Source organism: Chaetodon auriga, chromosome 23 (assembly GCF_051107435.1).
Source record: "Chaetodon auriga isolate fChaAug3 chromosome 23, fChaAug3.hap1, whole genome shotgun sequence".
Taxonomy (NCBI): Eukaryota; Metazoa; Chordata; class Actinopteri; order Chaetodontiformes; family Chaetodontidae; genus Chaetodon; species Chaetodon auriga.
In genome coordinates, this window is record NC_135096.1 from 18,158,982 (window position 1) to 18,179,247 (window position 20,266).

The 20,266-nt window shown below is 50.2% G+C and overlaps 3 protein-coding genes across 8 annotated transcripts in view; 2 read left to right on the forward strand and 1 right to left on the reverse strand.

The window, feature by feature from the left end:
• Window positions 1-9,459, reverse strand: part of LOC143315804 (kalirin-like) — a 36,825-nt gene extending 27,366 nt beyond the window's left edge. For all 4 annotated transcript variants that reach the window (XM_076723239.1, XM_076723237.1, XM_076723238.1 and 1 more), the window contains exons 1-12: window positions 8,929-9,459; window positions 3,491-3,565; window positions 3,290-3,404; window positions 3,000-3,192; window positions 2,578-2,801; window positions 2,148-2,475; window positions 1,947-2,069; window positions 1,479-1,670; window positions 1,033-1,164; window positions 808-942; window positions 625-717; window positions 264-386 (exon numbers count right to left, since the gene is read on the reverse strand). In XM_076723239.1, the coding sequence (XP_076579354.1) occupies window positions 264-386; window positions 625-717; window positions 808-942; window positions 1,033-1,164; window positions 1,479-1,670; window positions 1,947-2,069; window positions 2,148-2,475; window positions 2,578-2,801; window positions 3,000-3,192; window positions 3,290-3,404; window positions 3,491-3,565; window positions 8,929-8,983 (1,788 nt within the window). In that variant the 5' untranslated portion in view covers window positions 8,984-9,459. The remainder of the gene's footprint in view (window positions 1-263; window positions 387-624; window positions 718-807; window positions 943-1,032; window positions 1,165-1,478; window positions 1,671-1,946; window positions 2,070-2,147; window positions 2,476-2,577; window positions 2,802-2,999; window positions 3,193-3,289; window positions 3,405-3,490; window positions 3,566-8,928) is intronic.
• Window positions 9,460-10,293: 834 nt separating this feature from the next.
• Window positions 10,294-15,476, forward strand: iqcb1 (IQ motif containing B1). The gene is made up of 11 exons (XM_076723365.1): window positions 10,294-10,942; window positions 11,209-11,334; window positions 11,839-12,007; window positions 12,403-12,520; window positions 12,876-12,951; window positions 13,153-13,252; window positions 13,518-13,690; window positions 13,806-13,915; window positions 14,886-14,952; window positions 15,030-15,105; window positions 15,321-15,476. Exons 2-11 carry the CDS (start codon window positions 11,220-11,222, stop codon window positions 15,349-15,351), a joined length of 1,035 nt encoding a protein of 344 aa, XP_076579480.1. The 5' UTR covers window positions 10,294-10,942; window positions 11,209-11,219; the 3' UTR covers window positions 15,352-15,476.
• A 967-nt stretch (window positions 15,477-16,443) lies between these two features.
• LOC143315819 (protein EFR3 homolog B-like) overlaps window positions 16,444-20,266 on the forward strand; it is a 12,959-nt gene continuing 9,136 nt past the window's right edge. For 2 of the 3 annotated variants that reach the window (XM_076723295.1, XM_076723296.1), the window contains exons 1-2: window positions 16,444-17,369; window positions 18,642-18,985. In XM_076723295.1, the coding sequence (XP_076579410.1) occupies window positions 17,191-17,369; window positions 18,642-18,985 (523 nt within the window). In that variant the 5' untranslated portion in view covers window positions 16,444-17,190. The remainder of the gene's footprint in view (window positions 17,370-18,641; window positions 18,986-20,266) is intronic. The other variant, XM_076723297.1, reaches the window with a different exon arrangement.

Here is a 20,266-nt window from a genome sequence, read left to right on the forward strand (position 1 = left end):
ACGTTTTGAGGAGTGTGTGTGGCGACGCCTTGTTTCCTGTTTTATGCTGAGAACAACACACAGTGAAAGTAAAGTGTGTGTATTACTCATGGAGGCAGACCAAACGTTAGCCACCATCATGCTAATCGTTGAATGTTCAGGCTCAGACTTAGGTTCGTGTTCAGGTTCAGGCTTTAGCTGTGATCGCTGTCTTCTTTTGACACCAATGATCCAAACCCGGGACGGTCCGCTGGGCTCAGCTGATCCAGGTGTTAGTGTGTTACCTGCGCCACCTGCTGGAAGTCGTCGTGGCGTTTCTGCAGCGCTCGCGCTCGATGCAGAGACTTCCCCACTCCGCTGTGTTTGTTCAGGAAAACCTCACCGTGCTGCTCCACCCAGTCCAACACCTGAGAGGCAGACGGACAGGTGGACAGAGGGAGACAGGTGGACAGAGGGAGACAGGTGGACAGAGGGAGACGAGGGAGAGAACCTGAATTGTTTATGTCAGAAAAGACAGTAAATCACAGTCTATAAAATCTGAATCTGGATGTTCATGTCAACAGGATGAGAATCTGGAAATATACGTGGATCTGAATCTGACTCAGTTTTGACCTGGACCTGGATCTGGATCTGGATCTGTCATACCTGTCTCACATCCTGTTGAAACACACACAGCTGCAGGCGCTGGTGGAGGCGGAGTTTTCGGTGCTGCCACGCCCCCTCCACCTCATGGTGACCCTGCAGAAAAGAGAAAACTCCACATCAATCCACCTGTCTGTCCGTGAGCGCTGCTCTAACGACGGTGAGACATGATCAGGTGAGACGTACCTGCATGACCTGGTGCAGAACTCCCATGATGCCGTGCGTAGCAGCACTGAAGTCCGGTTTGGTCGCTGGGTCGTCAGAGTCAGTCGGCGGGCAGCGCTGGAGGACGTCCAATAAGGCTTTACCACTCTCACTGACCTGCAGACAGACAGGTATTCAGACAGACAGGTGTGTGAGCAGACAGACGGACGTGTGGACAGACAGACAGACAGTCAGGCAGACAGGTACCTGCGTGTAGTTGGCAGAGATCTCCTCGTTCAGCTCCTGGTGCTTCTTGATGGCGGCCTCCAGCTCTGCTGTGGCAGACGGCAGCGAGCCCTCGGAGCACACCTGAACCCAGCCCTCCACCCTGAGCAGGAACTGGACAGACAGACAGGTAGAGAGACAGACAGCAGACAAATAAGATGCCTGGAGGCAGACGGGCAGGTGACAGGTAGGTATTGGGGAGACAGGTAGCTCGGAAGGAAGATCGGCAGGTAGACAGATAGACGTAGAGGGGCAGAGAGGCAGACAGGTAGTGGACAGACGGGTGGACAGACGGGTGGACAGGTATATCAAACAGACACAAAGGTTAGTGGTGAGACAGGTGAACAGCAGACAGGTGTAGACAGGTAGACGGGTAGTGGCAGGTCACAGACTGCAGGTGCTGATCACTGATTGGTTGGAATAATCACCTGCTCCGCCCCCTGGTGGAAGCCGGTTGCCATGGCAAGGGTGTTGCTGCGCTCCTCCAATGCTGTCGTCAGGGACTTCCAGTCTTCCTGTAGCCGTGACGACACCATGGTGATCCGCTCTGCCCCGTAGTGACCCGCCTCCGCCAGCCTGGCTGCCACGGTAACCACGCTGTCCACGTTCACACTGCCGTTCTGGACACACACACACACACACACACACACACACACACACACATGCACACACACGTCGTTAATACACACACACACGCACGTCATTAATACACACACACGCATCATTAATACACACACACGTCATTAATACACACACACGCATCATTAATACACACACACGTCGTTAATACACACACACACACGTCATTAATACACACACACGCATCATTAATACACACACACACGTCATTAATACACACACACACACACACATCATTAACACACACGCAGACCGACCATGCAGTTGGCGGTGAAGTGCTGGTGTTGCGTCTGGAGGTCCAGGGCGTGCTGGTGGTTCTGGCCGACCTCTGCCAGACTCTGCGTGAACAGGTCTTTACTGTGAGCGATCCACTCCGACATCTGAGGGACAGGACCAGAGTAATCAGATTACATCGTCTCCTGATGTCTTTCGGGCGGAGCGCGGGTTTTTAGCCTCACCTTGGTGGCGTCCTGCTCGAACAGGTGCAGCTGCAGCGCCTGGTCCAGGTGCAGCTTCCTGTCGCTCCAGCTCTGCAGCAGGTGACCGCGAGCCGCCTGCAGCCGGTCCAGCAGAGACGAAACCTTCGGCGCCACGCTCTGGAAGTCTGCCCCGCCTGACAGCCAGCTGCCGTGGCTGCCACCGCCGCCACCGCCGCCTTCTGTAGAGACGTCACCCTGGGCGGGGCCCAGGCGCATGCGTTGGAGCAAGCTCCGCCCTTCCCGCTCGAGGGCGTCGACTGGTGCTGTGGCGATGGTGTTGCGGAGACGACCGTGCTCCTCCAGAAGTCTGGGGAGGGAAAAATATGGAAGTTACCTTCGATAAGGAAGAATGACTGACCTGTATTTCTCTAATCGATAATCAATAACGCCGGCTGAGGCTCCTCCTCACTTGCGGGCCTCGTCCACGTCCTGTGGCTCCGGGATGCGGTTCAGCCCGGCCTCCAGCTGCTCCAGCTGGGCCAGCAGCTGCGTGGCGGCCCCCGAGAACTCCTCCAGACCCAGACGCAGCTCGGTCCACTCCACGTGGTCGTACTCCAACGAGCCGCCGAGGTCAGAGGTCAGCTGGGAGGGGTCGACGAGCCGGGACAGACCCTCCACCGACACCAGGCTGGTCTGAAGAGGAGCAAATGATGGAGAGACTGTCACAAGGAGGCTGCAGTACAACCTCAAATGAAGGATACCGATACCATCATAACAACAGAGAAACGACCAATATACACTTCATAAAACAGGAATACAGTTTCAGTAGCAGTAGTAGTAGTAGTAGTACTTCATGTATCAATGGCAGCAGTGCAGTAGGAGTAGTAGTACCTCAAAGCTGAGCTTGGCGCTGCCCAGGTTGGTCTTGTGTTTCTGCCAGAAGGTGTCGGGTTTGATGAGCAGCGCCGTGTGGATGTTGGAGGAGAAGGACTCCTGCAGCGTCCGTAGGACGGGCTTCACGCTGTCCCACTTACTGCCACGCATGTCCACCACCACCGTGAAGCCACGAGCACGCACGTCCTCACTGAGACACACAGACGAGACGTCAGTGCAGCCCTGACGCACACAGACAGGCAGGCAGACAGACAGACAGACAGACAGACAGACAGAGGTGACGTTACCTGGGTATGGTCGACAGGTATGTGACCAATCGGCTGAGGTCTTCCTGTTTTATTCGATCATGATTGGTCCTGGCGGGGAAGGTCAGGATTGGTCCGCCACGTTTGTCCCGTCCACCTGTGACACACAGTGAGTTAAAGTGGGTCACACCCAGACCGAAGAGGACCAAAGTGGGTCAGAACCTGCTGCGGTTTGTGGTCTACCTGACACGAAGGCCACTTTCTCTCTGAGCACCGTCAGGACGTCGACCGCCCGAACACACTCTGCTTTACCAGGACCTGAGACACACACACAAGAGCGTTTCTGATCAATAGAAGAATGATTGACAGCTATTTATTGATTAGGTTCTTCAACAATCAAAGGAAAACGTTCTCCACTTCCAGCTTCTCGTTTGTGTTGATTAGCTGCTTTCATTTAGCTCCATTCGCAGTACTTCTACTGCAGTAACACCCCGTGACGTTTTACTGCAACTCCATTTATATTACTGCAGTAGAATGAGTACTGCAATAAGTCTCCAGTGACAGTAGATGTCTTGCAGTAGCAGCAGTACTTTAGTTAGTACACAGGCAGTGATTCAGTTAGCAGCAGTAATAGTACTTCATTTGGTCGTAGCCTCAGTTAGCATCATTAGCACGTCAGTTAGCATTGTGCGCTGTTTGCCCGGTGCAGTCGTCTTCTTCACTGCTCGGCTGGATTTGCCGTCTCGTTTGCACATTTATGTGCACGATACCACAAAATGGAGGCCCGGTCATGTAAAATCATGGCTCCATGGATCGACTGGAGGTCAGACACGCCGCTCGACCTCGATATTTCAGTGTGGACCAAAGTGGCGCCCTCCCTCGAGCCGTCCTGCTAATGTGGCTAAAGACTGAACTCGTGCTTTTTAAAGCCCGGTGATTCACCTCCAGACCACAGAGCCCCTCGTTTCCTCCCGTCACTTCCTGCTAAAGACATCGTTCATGACTTACAGTACGTGTCGTATTAAAATTTAGAGAAAACAGCATCAAACTATTTCCCCCCGTCCACCAAAATGGGCCAATCAGGCTTCAGAGACGGGAGCTGACAGACATTTCAATTAAAAAGCTGACTCCTGCAGCTCAGTGTGTGTGTGCGTGCATGTGTGTGTGTGTGTGTTGCAGACAGATATACAGGCCTCCCATGTGCGTCAGATCATCCTGCACAGCGGGAGGAAGCTAATCCAACACACACACACACACACACACACACACACACACACACGCACACACACACACACACACTGAGGGCATTACACAGCTCACATTAGCAGCTCGAGCAGTGATAACCCTCTGAGAGAAAGCCTAAAAACAGGAAGAGACGAAGGAGAACGCTCACTTTTACCCAACCTACACCACGTCCTATCAGCGTCCTGCTTCTCCTTCATGACTGTCCTTGAATCCTTTGGTCCCAGCGGACCGATCCGTCTTCTCAAAGCCCACCGTGACACTTCAGACCCAGACTGACTGTCTGTTAAATCTGGACTAATTGTTTGGCTTGAGACCGCTGATGGATTATCGGAGCATGCTGGTATATACCCTACTTTAAAATCTACCTTCAACTGTGTCATCGCACTGAGACACGAAGCTGCACGTACACGGGCCACGTCACGCCATCGTGATAAGAAACCTGGCGGGCAGCATGACCTTAAGCTGAACGAGGGATCACAATAAGAACAAGGCCTGAACAATATGAGGAGCATCTGCCAATAACGCTGTTCACGACTGTGATTCGCTCTGCAGCTCCTTCGTCTTTCTGCTGCACGTGAATACCGTGCTAGCTGACTTCACCGGCGCCACCAAATTAATGTGAGGGTAGCTAACAGCTAGCTGGGCTTCATATGGCCAAATGGTGTGAACGCATGGGCGAAATGTGAGGACAGGTCGCCTTGTGTTTGAAACAAATGTGTCCGTTTCACTGAATGTGTGGCTGAAAGTTAATCAGCAGTGATTTAGTGAAAGACCTCCAGATATAAATCTGAAACATGAAATCCTCTCCAGCTGCTTCACAATAAAAGCCCTCGAATTCCTTCACACAGAAAGATTTGCAGCTGCTGCACAGTGAAGCTGCTGTTTCAGAATAAAAGCATCCAATCCTTCACAGTACAGTAAATGTCCTCCAGCTGCTTCACAGTGAAATCAGAGTGTCGACTAATCTGCAGCAGAAAGTCCTGCAAGACCTGCATCCTGATGCTACCAAAATTCTGTTTTTATCAGGCTAATGAGGAAATGCTTCAGTTGATTTCCCCCAGTATCCTCTTGTAGCAGCTAAAGCAGGCTTCCTGTCTTCATGCCCACGTTTCAGGAAGTGCGTGCACTTTGTTCCGGTTCAGGAAAGATGGTTAACGTTCGCTGACGGCACGTTTTAATGACCATTTAATCAAAACCGGGATCGTTCCTGAGCCGCAACCAAACGCTTCTGTCGCGTAGATGCAGGATGTGAATGGCGGTCTCTGATGTCAAAGTCCTGCTCTTCATCCGTCCATCATCCACCCCGACCTCCTCCCTACAACTGCAGCGCAGCGCTGGAACGTAACCGGTGCAGCAAAGTACAGAAATGCGATTTGTGGAGGCAGAGAGGTTTTATTTCAGCGTGTGGATCATGACTGGAAACACTCCTCTGTGTCAGGGCCGATCACATACGACCAGCGTCACTCCGCCTTCCGTCCCGTGTGAATGGTGAAAGACGATGCAGGCTGAAGCGTGCAGTACCACAGACTGCGATGGTGTGGGTAGACCTCGTGTTAATATGTAACAGGTCTGAGAGCAGAAGCTAACAGCCTGCAGTCACTAACGAGATGGTGGTGGGAGTTTGTGGGCTGTAAACATGACACTGTGTCTGAATGCAGCATGTTCAGCTGCTCCGCTCAGACCGCGACCATCACAAAACTCAGATAAGCCTGATTGATCCTCCATCGGCTGTCCGTGAGGCTGACTGATCCTGGACCAGCTGCCAGTCAGGGTGACTCCAGACCAGCTCTGGGAGTTGGAGAAGGGATTTCCATTGTGATAAAGCTGTCTCATACCAATCAAACACACACACACACACACACACACACACACACACACACACACACTGAGTCAGTGTGAGGCCTAAAATAGCTGCTGTGCAGAGCAGATGAAAAGCCTTCAGAGAAACTTGCTGTCAGTCTGTCAGGACACATCACACTGATTATGCAACAAAAACTAATGAATACATTTCACCACAATGTGCTGCGAGTCTCCAAAACGTCAGCCTCCCCAACGTGAAGACATCAGGCTGAAGAATGATCACAGTATGAGCTCTTTACTTTCAGGTCTAACCAGACATAAAGCAGATGAAGAACAGAGCAGGTCATAAATGTGGTGGTTTACTGTATGTTGAAGGTTTCTCTCCAACGATCACAGGTTACAGACACACGTCAGTATTAGAAGCACAAAGCTCCAAACATACGTGTTAATTAAGGTCACATTATAGATCTGCCCACGAAAAAAGTAAAATAAAATATCAAACAAGTCGGGTGTCGAGTTAAAGTCACTCCCAGTCTGTTCAAAAGAGGCCAAAGAGTCCAAAGAGACCTCGTAGAAGCTTCTTTTTAACATGAACCTGCAGCACACATTTAGCTTTCAAAGCTACGATACGACCAGCGGCTGGGAAAATGAACTGTCACTGCCCCCTGGTGGACAAGCTCTGTCATGGAGACTCTTTGGCATTTGTCTCCTGCAGCTCGTTGTTAATTAATTAGCTGGCATATAACCCAGTACCCGAGCGCTGTATCTGAGATCAGGTCGGCTTCTAGAAGACATGCAGCCGTCCAGACTGAGCGAATTTCAACTCAACTGCATCAAAAGTCAAAAACTGGAAGCGTGAGTGAAAATGCAGAAGTACAAAAGTGTCCAAGGCCTTCACAATAAAATCCAACCCGCTGTTTCAAAGTAAGATCCAACCTGAAGCTTCACAACAACATCCCTCTGGCTGCTTCACAATAAAAGCCCTGTGACTGCTGAACCGTGAAAGTCGTCCAGATCTTTCACAGTAAAAGCCTTCTGCTTCTCAGAAACACTGTCCTGTGTTTGTTGTTTCTCTCTGGACGTCATCTTCTTGTTCTGGATGATTTGCTGCTACGAGCAGAATGTTTGTCGGGTTGTCAGGTCTCATGATGTCCCTGTCGCAGCACATCTGTTTGGACTGTCCCACCGTGTCTTCCATGGGTGTTTTTACATTGACCCCGAAAGGTTTTAGCTCAGCTCAGAAAACAGGGTTTGGTCCTCGCAGAGCTTCAGCTGTGGTTCAGGTGTCTGCTTCTGATCCAGGCTCGAGTCTTCAGCCGGACTCTGGCTCTGATCCCGATGTGTGCCGTGAAGTTTGGTTCAGACATTCATGTCGTCCAGATGACGAGGACCTGATGCGATGCTTTGTCGAAGGCTTGGCTCAGTTTTTCAGCTCCTTTTAATGGAGGAGAAACATCTTCCAGGCGCAGTGCAAACACAGGCTGTGTTTTATTTGCTGTTCCTGATTCATTTCAGAATAACAGCGACATCCAAAACGTGTCAGGATGGTTCGTGATGACAGACCAACAGCAGCTGATGATGGTCTGCTGACGTGTGTCTGGACGAAGGCTCTGCTCGGGTCAAATTTTCACATCACTCATCTTGTATTTAGGACATTAGTCTTCATCTCAGCACCATACGCTGCTCAGGAGCCCCCCCCCCCCCCCCCCCCCTTCACGTGGGGGCTCAGTTTGATCTGGTGAGGTCATACGTGGGACTGGGATTCACGTTGTTATCTCAGTCCATTTATGAGGAGTCATACAAGGCGCCTCTGTTGGCCTCCCGCCGCCCTGAGGCAGATCCACGGTGTGCCAGCACAGAACTTCACGTCGTCCGCAGGAAAAAGTCCCTGAACTGTTGGAGTCTGACGGACTCTCCAGTAAGAACCAGTAAGCAGGACTTTTCAGTCCTGTTGCTATGGTTACCTGGAGGTTAATACACCTCCGATGGTGGTTAAACTGGTGATGTGGTTAAACTGGTGAGGTACGGCCATAAGATTCAACTGCCAGCCAATCAGAACACAGTACTTTCTTGGCATTGTGGTATTAATACTGCTAATATGGTACACTGCTGGAATGAATGGAACATGGACGCGTCATGTGACCACGTCTCGCCGCTGATGTTACCTATCAGCTGCCACCGAGGTAACAGTGTTACTACACACTATGTTACATCTCTCTCTCTCTCTCTCTCTCTCACACACACACACACACACACACACACACACACACACACACACACAGACGGTTAATAGCCAAACAGGCCTTCCCACAATCCTCCTTGGTAGGAACCCTCCACCCCCAATACACACACACACACCTCGATGCCATTGGACAGAGGGATGCTGACACACACTGAACACACACACATACACACTCATAGCATACAGCATACAACCGACACACACACACACACACACACACACACACACACACACACACACACACACACGTTCTCTGAGTCAATGGGCGGATGTGGAGGCATCATGGCGACAGCAGCTCCCACTACACACACAGACGCACGCGCACACACACACACACACACACACACACACACACACACACACACACACACACACACACACACACACACCCTACCTGCCGTCGCCAGGCCGTCCGGGCCCACTTCTCCTCCTCCATCCACCGGATTCATCCTCCCTCCTCCTCGCGCTGCTCCTCCGCCTGGCGCCTCCCTCCTCCCCCTCCTCCTCCTCGCGCTCTCTCCTCCGTTATGTACCGTCGGTTGCTCCGCTCCTCGCGCCTCCTCCCTGCCTACCCGTCCATCCCTGCAGGTTTACATCAGATCGGGTCGGTCCAGGCTCCCGGGCAGGCGGCCGGGCGGTCGCACCGTTGGACGGACGGATGTGTTCCCCTCCTCCCGGTACCGATCAGTCGGTCACTGCTGCATCCTCCTCGGCTGAGCCTCGACAGTGATCCTCCTCCTCCTCCTCCTCCTCCGCTGCTGCTGCTGCTGTTCTTACGTTACCGTGATCCCGCGCGGCATCGCATCACATCACGTCACCGTTACCGGTACCGATCCCGTTACTGCCTGCAGCTACCGTTACTGTGAAGTTCGGAGCAGCCCCGGTCTCTCCGCTCCTCCTGCCGGTCCAGGCAGCGGACGGTCGGTCGCTCGGTGCGTCTCAGCACGCAGGCGCACCGTTCAGAGAGAGGCGCTGTGCACGAGGGCTGCAGCAGCTGCTGCACCGATCCACACACACACACACACACACACACACACACACACACACACACACACACACACACACGACCCCCGCCTTTCTTCGTTACTATTAACGTTACTGTTCCTGTCGGTACCGTTACTATGAACACAGGTCCCCTCAGATGACGGAGCATTATTATTCTACTGTAACTCTATTTTTAGTTTATATTAATTTCATATATCCCGATGATCATAAATAAATCCAAATCAACCAATAAGAATGAGAGGAACTCAACATGTACACTACCCTTCACAAAATACACGAAATAACTACACAAATGACTGATTTTATTTTAAGTGTCAAACACCGAACAAGACTGACGTGACAGAAAAAGAGAACAAAGGAACTGAAGCAAACACATCAGGATCCATCAAAAGACAGATCCAGAAACAGTTAGCAACATTAAAAAGGACGACAGAGAATGAAGGAGATTAAATAGAGTAAAAATGTAGATTTAAAAATTTACGGCTTTTAAGATGAACTTTATTTTAATAAGAGGGACAATAGATTCTAAAAATAATACATTTATTGATAACAGTCATATTTTCCTGCACTTCTATGTAGAGTTTATGAAAGCTGCAGAATATGAACACAAGTTAGGAGGTGAAGAGCAGCGAACAGACGCAGACTGAATGAATGACCGTGGTGCTGTTTAACAGCCTCAGCTGAATCTACAGCGCCACCCAGAGGCCACATGCGCACACAGCAGCCTCCGCACAACCTCCTGCAGGCCCGGAGACATTTGGACTTCTTTTGAAGACTGTGACTGCAAGAAGAATTTACATTTGATGAAATATTTCATGAAGAAGAATCCCTTCCTTTACACTTCTGCACGCGTTACCTTTTTACCTCAACAGCATTTTACAGCTGTTCACACAAAATGTCATCAGCAACAAAGACAGAGAGGATTATTGATCCGATGAATCAGAATCAAATTCACGTGAACCGCGTTTGACTCCATTTGTTTGATATGATCTAATTTTATGTTGTAACCTGTAAAAAGCCTTTCTGAATTGTTGAAAGATATACTGAATTATCAGAATAGTTATTTCTCCATTGAGCTGCTACACTTTGGTGCAGAGGGATGCGTCGTCGCAGCGTAATGACGTCATGTTGCCGTAGAAACACAGGAGCGTCGTTTCGCGCGGCTGCTCAAAGTTAGCTGTGCTAGCTAGAAAACGTTATTTTTGGAGCTCTGTAGCGTTTGTACTCCCACTTTGAAACGTTGTTGAGTCAATGCGAAGGTTGTTTAACGAAACTTTTTCGTTAATTAATTGTTAATTAACTGATATTCAGCTTTAGCTAAAACGGCAAGCAGCGCTAGCTTAGAGTACACGAGCTGCCGGTAGTGCTAACAGATGCTCCACCGAAATTTGAAGTATTGACAGGTGAGCTGTGAGTGCTCTACAGACACACAGACACACTCTTCTTCCTCTGTCTGCCATCACGTATTTCAAAAGGAGACGCTATCCGAGTATCACAGGGTCACAATGCTTGGGGAGCAGCTAACAGTTAGCTAGCTAGCGAACACAATGTGTTGAGTACTGCTCCCACGTTACGGTGTGTGACAATAACAAACACTGAGAGTGGACGTCAGGACACACAGTCTGACTGAGCGTTTTAAATGTGCTTTGTTTCGGTGCTCGTCCGTTAGAAGCCGTGTCGATGAAGATGGAGCCGATGGAGGAAGACGCTGTGGTGTCGGAGCTGAAGAGGCAGCTGGAGGATGAAGAGCTGAACCTGGAGCAGAGAGTCAGCCTGCTGAACAACGGCTTAAACAGTGAGACGACCAGTGTCCGACTGCACCTGTCTGCCTGGGTTTAGAGTGATATGAGAGACAATGGACAAATCGGCACAGTGACAGACGTTGACTGACTTTGACTGATTGATCAATGAGGAATCATTTCAGCATTAATGTCTCCACCTGTCACTGCCAAGACAACCATAATATGGGTTTTGTGTTCAAGTCCCCTTCAAATACTGTCGTTTCAGTCAGATTTAGGTCAGGGAAAGTCCCTCCGCAGAGGAAGAGGACCAAACTCACAGACTTGTGGTGCGTTCAGGTGCTCCTTGTCAGCGACCCACAAAGAAAACTTCAGAGTTTATCAGCAGAAAGTTACCAACAGGAACAAAGAGTGGAGTTAATCTACAAACAGAGAGCTCAGTGAACCTCTACAGAGGGTTTTTATCTGATCTGAGTGAGTGAACCAGTTAACTGTGTTAACAGACCGGTGGAGAAATGATTTGTTTATTGTCTTAAATGTTGTGTTTGTGTGTCTGTCAGAGGCTCTGAACATGACGGCGGTGCAGACAGACGGCCGTGTGGTGGCTCGTGTGAAGTCTCAGTTGTATCTGAGCGGCGTCCTGAGTCACTGCATCCTCGTTCTGTCCCTGGATCCCAGAAAGCTGCGCGGCATCTGGAGCGCCGCCGCCACGCTGGCCCAGCTCACCAGGTCCATCCCAGAGGACGCGTTCACTGTCACTGACGACTGAGATTATTTTGACTTTGTCAAAAATCATTTTCAGTCTTAATTTACTCAAATGTTTTTAATTTTTTGTTAAAAAAAATAGTTTGTGGTATTTTAACATTGCAGTATTTCAAATAGTTTCAGATTATTTAAAAAAATATTCTGTTTTGTTTTCAGAGTTCGTTTTAATATTTTACATTTTCTATTTAAAAAACAAAGGTAGACCATTATTTTGAATTTAAATTTATATTTAGTTTTTTTTTTTAATTTCTAAAAGTCGTTAAAAATCTTTTGGATTTTAAATTTCTCCTCAACAACCCAAAAAACTGCCGTCTGGCTGGAATTCACTCTTTTTACATGGAGGTTTTGTGTCTGTCCAGTTCCTGTTGTGTGGGGGTGGAACCTGGTAAACATTCAGAGGCCTTTCATAGGCTGTTCCTGCCGTCGGTCATGGACGGCCTCCTGTCATTGGCCGGTCAGCTGATGAGGCGGACAGAGGTGAGAAGCTTCTTTCCTCCACATGTTCAGAACCTCCACACATGAACCTTCTGTGTTCAGCTGTGTGGAGTCAAAGTGACTGTCTGTAATCTGTGTGTCTGTCTGTAATCTGTCTGTCTGTCTGTCTGTCTGTCTGTCTGTCTGTCTGTCTGTAATCTGTCTGTCTGCCTGTCTGTGTCTGTCTGTCTGTAATCTGTCTGTCTGTCTGTAATCTGTGTCTGTCTGTCTGTCTGTCATCTGTCTGTCTGTAATCTGTGTGTCTGTCTGTCTGTCTGTCTGTCATCTGTCTGTCTGTAATCTGTCATCTGTCTGTCTGTCTGTCTGTCTGTCTGTCTGTCATGTGTCTGTCTGTCAGAGTTTGTCTCTCTTCAGGAAGGTGATGGACTCCGTCGGCTGGCTGCTCAGAGCTCACGCTCAGCTCACTGCACAGGGTCAGTCACCTTCACTGCTCATTGATCTCTTTATAGACTCGCTCGCTGATTAGTTTATCGATTGACTTCCTGGTCTTTTAAGAGAAACATACAGTATGTCTGTCTTGAACAAAGGTCAGCACGACAGCTGTCTGTCTGCCTGTCTCTCTCTCTCTCTCTCTCTCCCTCTCTCTCTCTCTCTCTCTCTCTCCCTCTCTGCAGTTCTCAGCTCGGTCCACTACGAGCAGATCCAGATGTGCGATGCTGTCACTGTGTCTCTGCTCTGCGTCCAGCTGTGGATTCAAACCTGCACATCCAGCAGGTAACACACGCGCGCGCACACACACACACACACACGCAGAGCCTGCCTTCAAACAAACTTCCCGCCAAAGCTAATTTCATCGTATTGGCGTTCTGTTCTTTCTGGAGCTCCTTCAGACGCTCTCAGCCTCCTGCAGCGTGAAGGAGTCGCTCATTAATCTGCCGTCACTTTAGTTTCCTCAGCTTCAGGCAGCTCATAGGACGCCGTTTATTTTAAACATCTGTATTGTTTCAGGGGCCCAGACCTCATTTCTCTCTCTCTGCAGGGACTTCCTGTCTGGGCTGAGCGACGACTCTGTCCTGTTGCTGCTCAATGAGGCCGTCGGCCATTTAGCTGTCAGCTCTGACTCTGCGGTGGGCGGGGCCTCCGTCAGACTGATCCTCCTCATGGCCAGCCAGCAGGAGCTGCGGGTCCATCCCCTCCTCCTCCATTTCAGAGGTCAGAGGTCACACACAGTGATGTATTTCTGTTATTGTGCCTCTGCATCATCAGTGAGTACTGGGTCAAATGTACTGAAAGGTCAGAGGTCACACTGCCTGACCTCTGTCTGCAGGTCTGGACAGCCTATTGGACAAAGACTGGAGGGGGCGGGGCTTTGACCAGGAAGTCAACCAGCTGATTGCACTCATCCGATCTGACAAAGGCACAGGGAAACAGTCTGAGGTCTGTCTGTCTACCTGTCTGTCCGCCTGTCTGTCTGCCTGTCTGCCCACCTGTCTGTCCGCCTGTCTGTCCACCTGTCTGTCCGCCTGTCTGCCCACCTGTCTGTCCACCTGTCTGTCTACCTGTCTGTCCACCTGTCTGTCTACCTGTCTGTCTGCCTGTCTGTCTACCTGTCTGTCCACCTGTCTGTCTGCCTGTCTGTCCACCTGTCTGCCCACCTGTCTGTCTGCCTGTCTGTCCACCTGTCTGTCTACCTGTCTGTCTGCCTGTCTGTCTACCTGTCTGTCCACCTGTCTGTCTGCCTGTCTGTCCACCTGTCTGTCTACCTGTCTGCCCACCTGTCTGTGAGACTCCTCACTCCTCCTGCGTTGTGTTTTGCAGACACACATGATCTCGTCTGTCTTATAGTGTGAAGAAATGATGAGGACAGTTTCAGAGGACATCACGTGGCGCTCACCTCTCACACACCGCCATCAAATATCCAAATTCAGCTGTAAATACTCAAAATAAAAGAGGCTGATGCCACAAATGTTTGGACATATTTTGAGCAGAAATACACAGAAAAGAAGGAAGAAACGAAGAAGAATCTTTTATTATTCATAAGAATCCTCCACGATGGCAGGCCTGCATTGATTTTCAGATCAGGGGCTGGAGGATGGAGGAATCTGGAGCGCTGACCTCTGACCTCTGACCCCTCCTGTCTGTGTGTGTGTAGGCGTCTGCTGAGTGTGTGCAGGCAGCGTGTGTGATCCAGGCGGCGTGGAGGTCGTATCAGACCAGACGAAGAGTGAGGAGCCTCAACAGAGCAGTCAGCACACTGCAGAGGAGATACAGGTGCCTGTCTGTCTGTCTGCCTGTCTGTCTGTCTGCCTGTCTGTCTGTCTGTCTGTCTGTCTGTGTCAAACGTCAAGTGTCAAGAGTCAAGTAAAAAGTATGTGTGTGTGTGTGTGTGTGTGTGTGTGTGTGTTAGGGCCCGGAGGAGGCGGCAGCAGCAGCAGAAGGAGGCACAGCAATGGGAAGAGGAGCTGAAGTATCAGGTGAGTATTAATACTGCAGTCTGAGTACTCCAAGTGTCGTAACTGTGTTTTAATGTGCGTGCATGTGTGTGTTTTAGGTGTGTGTGAGGCGTCAACAGGCGAGGAGGGAATTCCACCAGAAACAAAGACAACTGCTGCAGCGACTTCCTCCCGGTACACGCACGCACGCGCACACACACACACACACACACACACACACACACACACACACACACACACACACACTTTCTATTACTGCATATTTCAATTGAGAAACTGGCAAATGTGTGTGTAGCTCAAGGACAAGTGATACCAGCTACTGATGAGCTGAGAGTGATTGAAGAAATGTGTGTGTGTGTGCATGTGTGCGTGTGTGTGTGCGAGTTCAGACCAGGTGCAGTCGTACCTGCAGGAGTGTGAGCGTCGTGCCGCTGTGGTGATCCAGAGCTTCTGGAGAGGCTTCAGGGAGAGACGACGCTACAACACACACCGACACACACTGAGGCGGACACACACACAGCAGCAGGCCGCCAGGACGCTGCAGAGAGCGGTACACACACACACACACACACACACACACACACACACACACAGAATCACATGTTTTCAGCTGACTGACGTTTGTGGCTCCTCCCTCTTTCAGGTGCGTCGCTTCCTGCAAAAACGACGCGTGGCGAAGGCCCCGCCCACCTCACCTTTCTGGATTGGTCAGAATGGTTTGACGGACAGCCGAAGGGTGGGGCTAAAGAGACAGGTGGAGGAGTACGTCTCTCTACATCCTGTAAGACTCGATTAACTCTCAATGCTTCAATGAATCTTATTTCTACAACATGTCAACAACCATCAGCTGTCTTTCACACACTACCCATGATGCTTGTGTGTGTGTGTGTGCGTGTGTGTGTGTGTGTCTGTGTGTCTGTGTGTCTGTGTAGTCGTCCCGTGTGTCTCGTCAGGAGTGCGAGCGTCTCCATGAGGAGGTGCAGCTGCTGCTGTTGTCGGAGCTGCAGAGAGGAGATGATCAGAGGAGGGAGGAGGAGCGGATGGAGACTCTGCTGGCTCACACACACACAAAGCTGGAGCTGCTCCGAGGTCTCACACACACACACACACACACACACACACACACACACACTCAGTGACAGTCCACTTGAATGAAGTGAGGAAACGTGGACAAAGAGCCTCCTGCAGACCTTCTGTTGGCTCCTCTTGAGATGCAGCTTGGACACTTTACTCACACTGTAACCTTCTCCCCACAGAAGCCCCGCCCCTCTCTGTCGTCACGGAGACAGACGCCGAGTCCTTCCTGAGCCCCTCGGGTCCCATCGCCGCTCGCGCCTGCGACGCCCACAATGCAATGCTGCAGGTGAGCAGGCTGCCCTGGTGGAGGACTCTGGGAGAGACGGCTGGCGACGACGCGTTTAGCCCCGCCCACCCGCAGGAGCTGGAGGCGGAGCTCGGAGGACTGTTTGTGGCGGGGTCAGCGGGGGGACGGACTGAACCTTTAACCTGAAGACTGTTGTAAACTGATGAACCTGTTCAGCTGCACATGAGTGATGAAGAGGCGCTTTAATAAAGACAAACATCATGTTCACTGTCCGTCATTCACTGCTTCACATCCACCCTTTACCTCCAACTAACCAACCGTCCATCCCTGCTGATCGTTCAGAGGACAGCCTCTGAGAGGACACCTGTCCCACGTCCAGACAAACACCTGTTTCCTCAGTGCACCTGGCTCCCATCACATGCTTCTGTTTACTTTCTCTCAGCTTCATTTCCCAGAATGCATTTCAGAGACTTCAGAGAGGCAGCGTGGTGAAGACGCATCGTGGACAGAGACAGACAAAGAGTCAACAGTCTGCAGGTGACGCTCGTCCAGGTACTGATGGAAACACACCTCACGCCTCATAACTTACAGTGAGCTCCGTGAACACCAGGGGGCGCTGCACTGTCACTACAGCAGCATGCTGGGAAGTGATGGGGAGGAGGGGGCGCTTGTTTTTCTCCTCAGTGCAGCCTCTTTGGAAACAGTTGATGCCCGTTGGAATGACTCCGTCAGCACATCCTGCTCGCTGACTCGTTCACTCTGTAATATTTTACCAGAAATGTTTCTCACAACATTAAATTTGGCTCCACCCATGAAACAGAAAGATGATTTGAATGAGTGAGTGAGTGAATGAATGAATGAATGAATGAATGATGGCTTTTAACTCCCACAGAGGGAAACAGAGTTTCTGGTGACACAACACAACACGTGCTGTGATGTCCGATGGCTCGGCCTGCAGAGCTGTGGATCAATCACACCCATTGATTATTGATCTGAGCCGCAGGCCAGTAGAGCTTCAGCAGATGTTACATAAGCACCTGTCTGTCTGTCTGTCTGTCTGTCTGTCTGTCTGTCAGAGGGAAACAGCCTTAAGAGCATCGCTGGAGTCGAGCAGGTAGGAGCTGTCAGTGTGTGTCAGTGACTGTGAAGTACTGCACCTGACGACAGCGTCAAAGTACTTGTACTTCACATTTTGTGCTACTTCAGACTTTCTGCTGCGTCACATGAAGCGAGCTCCACTTCGACGAGCCGGACATTAAAAGTCAGCGCACACGGTAATGCATCAGTGATCCAACAGGACATGCAGCTCCGTTAGAGGAGGTGCGCTGTTAAAGGAGCAGCTCTGTTAAAGGAGGTGCGCTGTCAAAGGAGCAGCTCCGTCGAAGGAGCAGCTCCGTTCAAGGAGCTCTGTTAAGGGAGGTGCTCTGTCAAAGGAGCAGCTCCGTCAAAGGAGCAGCTCCATCGAAGGAGCAGCTCCGTTCAAGGAGCTCTGTTAAGGGAGGTGCTCTGTCAAAGGAGCAGCTCTGTCAAAGGAGCTCCGTTAAAGGAGCTCCGTTAAGGGAGGTGCGCTGTTAAAGGAGCAGCTCCGTTAAAGGAGGTGCGCTGTTAAAGGAGCAGCTCTGTTAAAGGAGGTGCTCTGTTAAAGGAGGTGCTCTGTTGCCCTGAAGCTGCTCTGCACTCTGCTGTCAGTACCTCTGTACTTTTACCCATGTAGCACACGTTTATTACAGGATTTCTACTTGTAATGCAGTATTTTTATGTTATCAGGGTTCAGTGAAAGTTCAAAGTACTTTGCAGCTAGTTAGCATGTTTTTGTGAGCAGGTTCAGATTTCACTCCTCACTTGGGAAACAGAAGCTGGAGCTTTCGATCGGGTCACATGATCTTCATCTTTAGTCGACGTCATGTCTTTGTTCCTGTCTCACACCATTCAGATTGTTTTCTCGGTATTTAAACGCTGTTTTTACGATGTTATCCGCTGTGCGATCGATGACTGCTCTGTCGCACTTTGTGAAACTGTAAAATCACAATCTGCAGACGTGTAGTGCAGTAAAAAGTGCAGTATTTACCTCTGTGATGTTTTGGAGAAGTATAAAGCTGAATACAACAGAAATACTCAAGTAAAGTACAAATACGTCAAAGTTCTCCAGCAGTACATGAGTAAATGTCCTGTTCCATCCCAGCGCTGGCCTCTCCTCTGGACGTCTGTCATTACAGAGTTTTTTTCCTGCCTCTGTTTGAGTAAACTTTATTAGCACGTTGAGCAGAGGACGAGTGGACCTGAAGGGGTTAACAATCAGGAATGTGGAGGAAGGAGGAGGAGAAGCTTTTTCACTTCAGTCCTCCTTTTACCTCCTCTCACTTTCTCCACCTTCACTCCTGCTCAGAGTTCCTCCTTCATCCCGCCGCTCCATCCTCCTCCTCGTCAGGGCGGCTCGGCTCTCGCATCCTTCCGTCCGGTCGTCGGTCTCGGAGGAGATGCCGGGGACTCTTCCCAGGTTTCCCACCATGCTCAGCTCCCTGCCCAGAGGCATCAGCCCCCCCAGTTTACCCAGAGGCATCACCATGCCCAGTCTGCCCAGTTTACCCAGCATGCCCCGCGGCGTGACCATACCCAGCCTGCCCAGGGGGATGTCTCTTCCGAGGCCCCTCGCCATGTCGACCGTGTCCCAGGCTCCTCGCAGGCTGCTGCAGGACTGCTGCTCCGTGTTGGACCATCAGACACCTGGAGGTAACAGATACTGCTGATACTGCAGTAGTACTACTGCTACTGCAGTAGTACTGCTGCTCATCCCTCTTTGTGTCGCTCTGTTCAAACAAAGCTAAAACGAGCTTCGAGCTCGAAGCCTCGAAGCCCGGGTGGAGGCTGGTGGATGTTGATTGTTGATTGATGTGATGATCCACCGACACGTCACGCGAGATGAAGCGCCGCTTCACGGCGTCCATCAGCCTCCAGACCGAAACACTGACGTTCACCTCCGGCTTCACTTCAGATGTCAGGAAGTAGAAACACTTTACGCTGTTTTCTCCGCTCGTCAAATGACTTTTATTCAACTATCTCTGCGTGAAAATATCCAAATCAAGCTTGAATTTATTCTGATGTGTTTCATGAAGGTCACGGAGGTGTTCAATTATTCATCAAAGACGACGAAAAGAGCTCGAACAAGCACCGAAAATCAAAGAATTGCAGCAGAATCTGAATGGTTTTGGATTTCGTCTGTTTGTGGACAGAAATCTGCTTTTTAAAAGACGTTTCACTGGATCACAGAACGTTCCTGCCTTTGATGTGAAGACGATGAACTTCATCTCAGTCGTTTATGATGGATTTCACACGAATCAGCTCTGGTTTGGACCTTAAAACGAAAAACTAACTGAATCACTGAAGAGGGTACTTTTACTGCATTAGTACTACTAAAGCTGCGTTTTCAGCTTCAGTTCTGCAGATTTCTGTTTCTGCTGGAATGATAAATAAATCCAGAGCAGATTATCGAGCGCTGAGCTGCTGCACATGGCCCGGATCTCACACACACACACACACACACACACACAGTGTGTGTGTGTGTGTGTGTGTGTGTGTGTGTGTGTGTGTGTGAGCTGGTGAGAATATGAAGTATTCAGTAAGTACTTTACATTAAATCTGTTTTAAGGACAACAAACAGCTGAGACCTTGAATCAGCTGCTGAATGTGGAGATACGAGGCTTTTACGTGACGGTGAATGAAAGGAGGGGGCTTTAGTGTGTGTGTGTGTGTGTGTGTGTGTGTGTGTGTGTGTGTGTGTGTCAAGGATTAACCACGAACGTGTGTGTGTGTGTGTGTGTGAGAGAGACGAGGTGACGGTGTGGATGTGAGCTGGACGAGTCGTCTTCATGTACGGTGAGATTTCTCCTTTATTTCTATTATTGGATAGTTTGGAGGTAGAAAACGTGGACAGCAGACATTCAGACCTTCAGACCTTCAGACCTTCAGACCTTCAGACATTCAGACCTTCAGACATTCAGACGGTCAGACCTT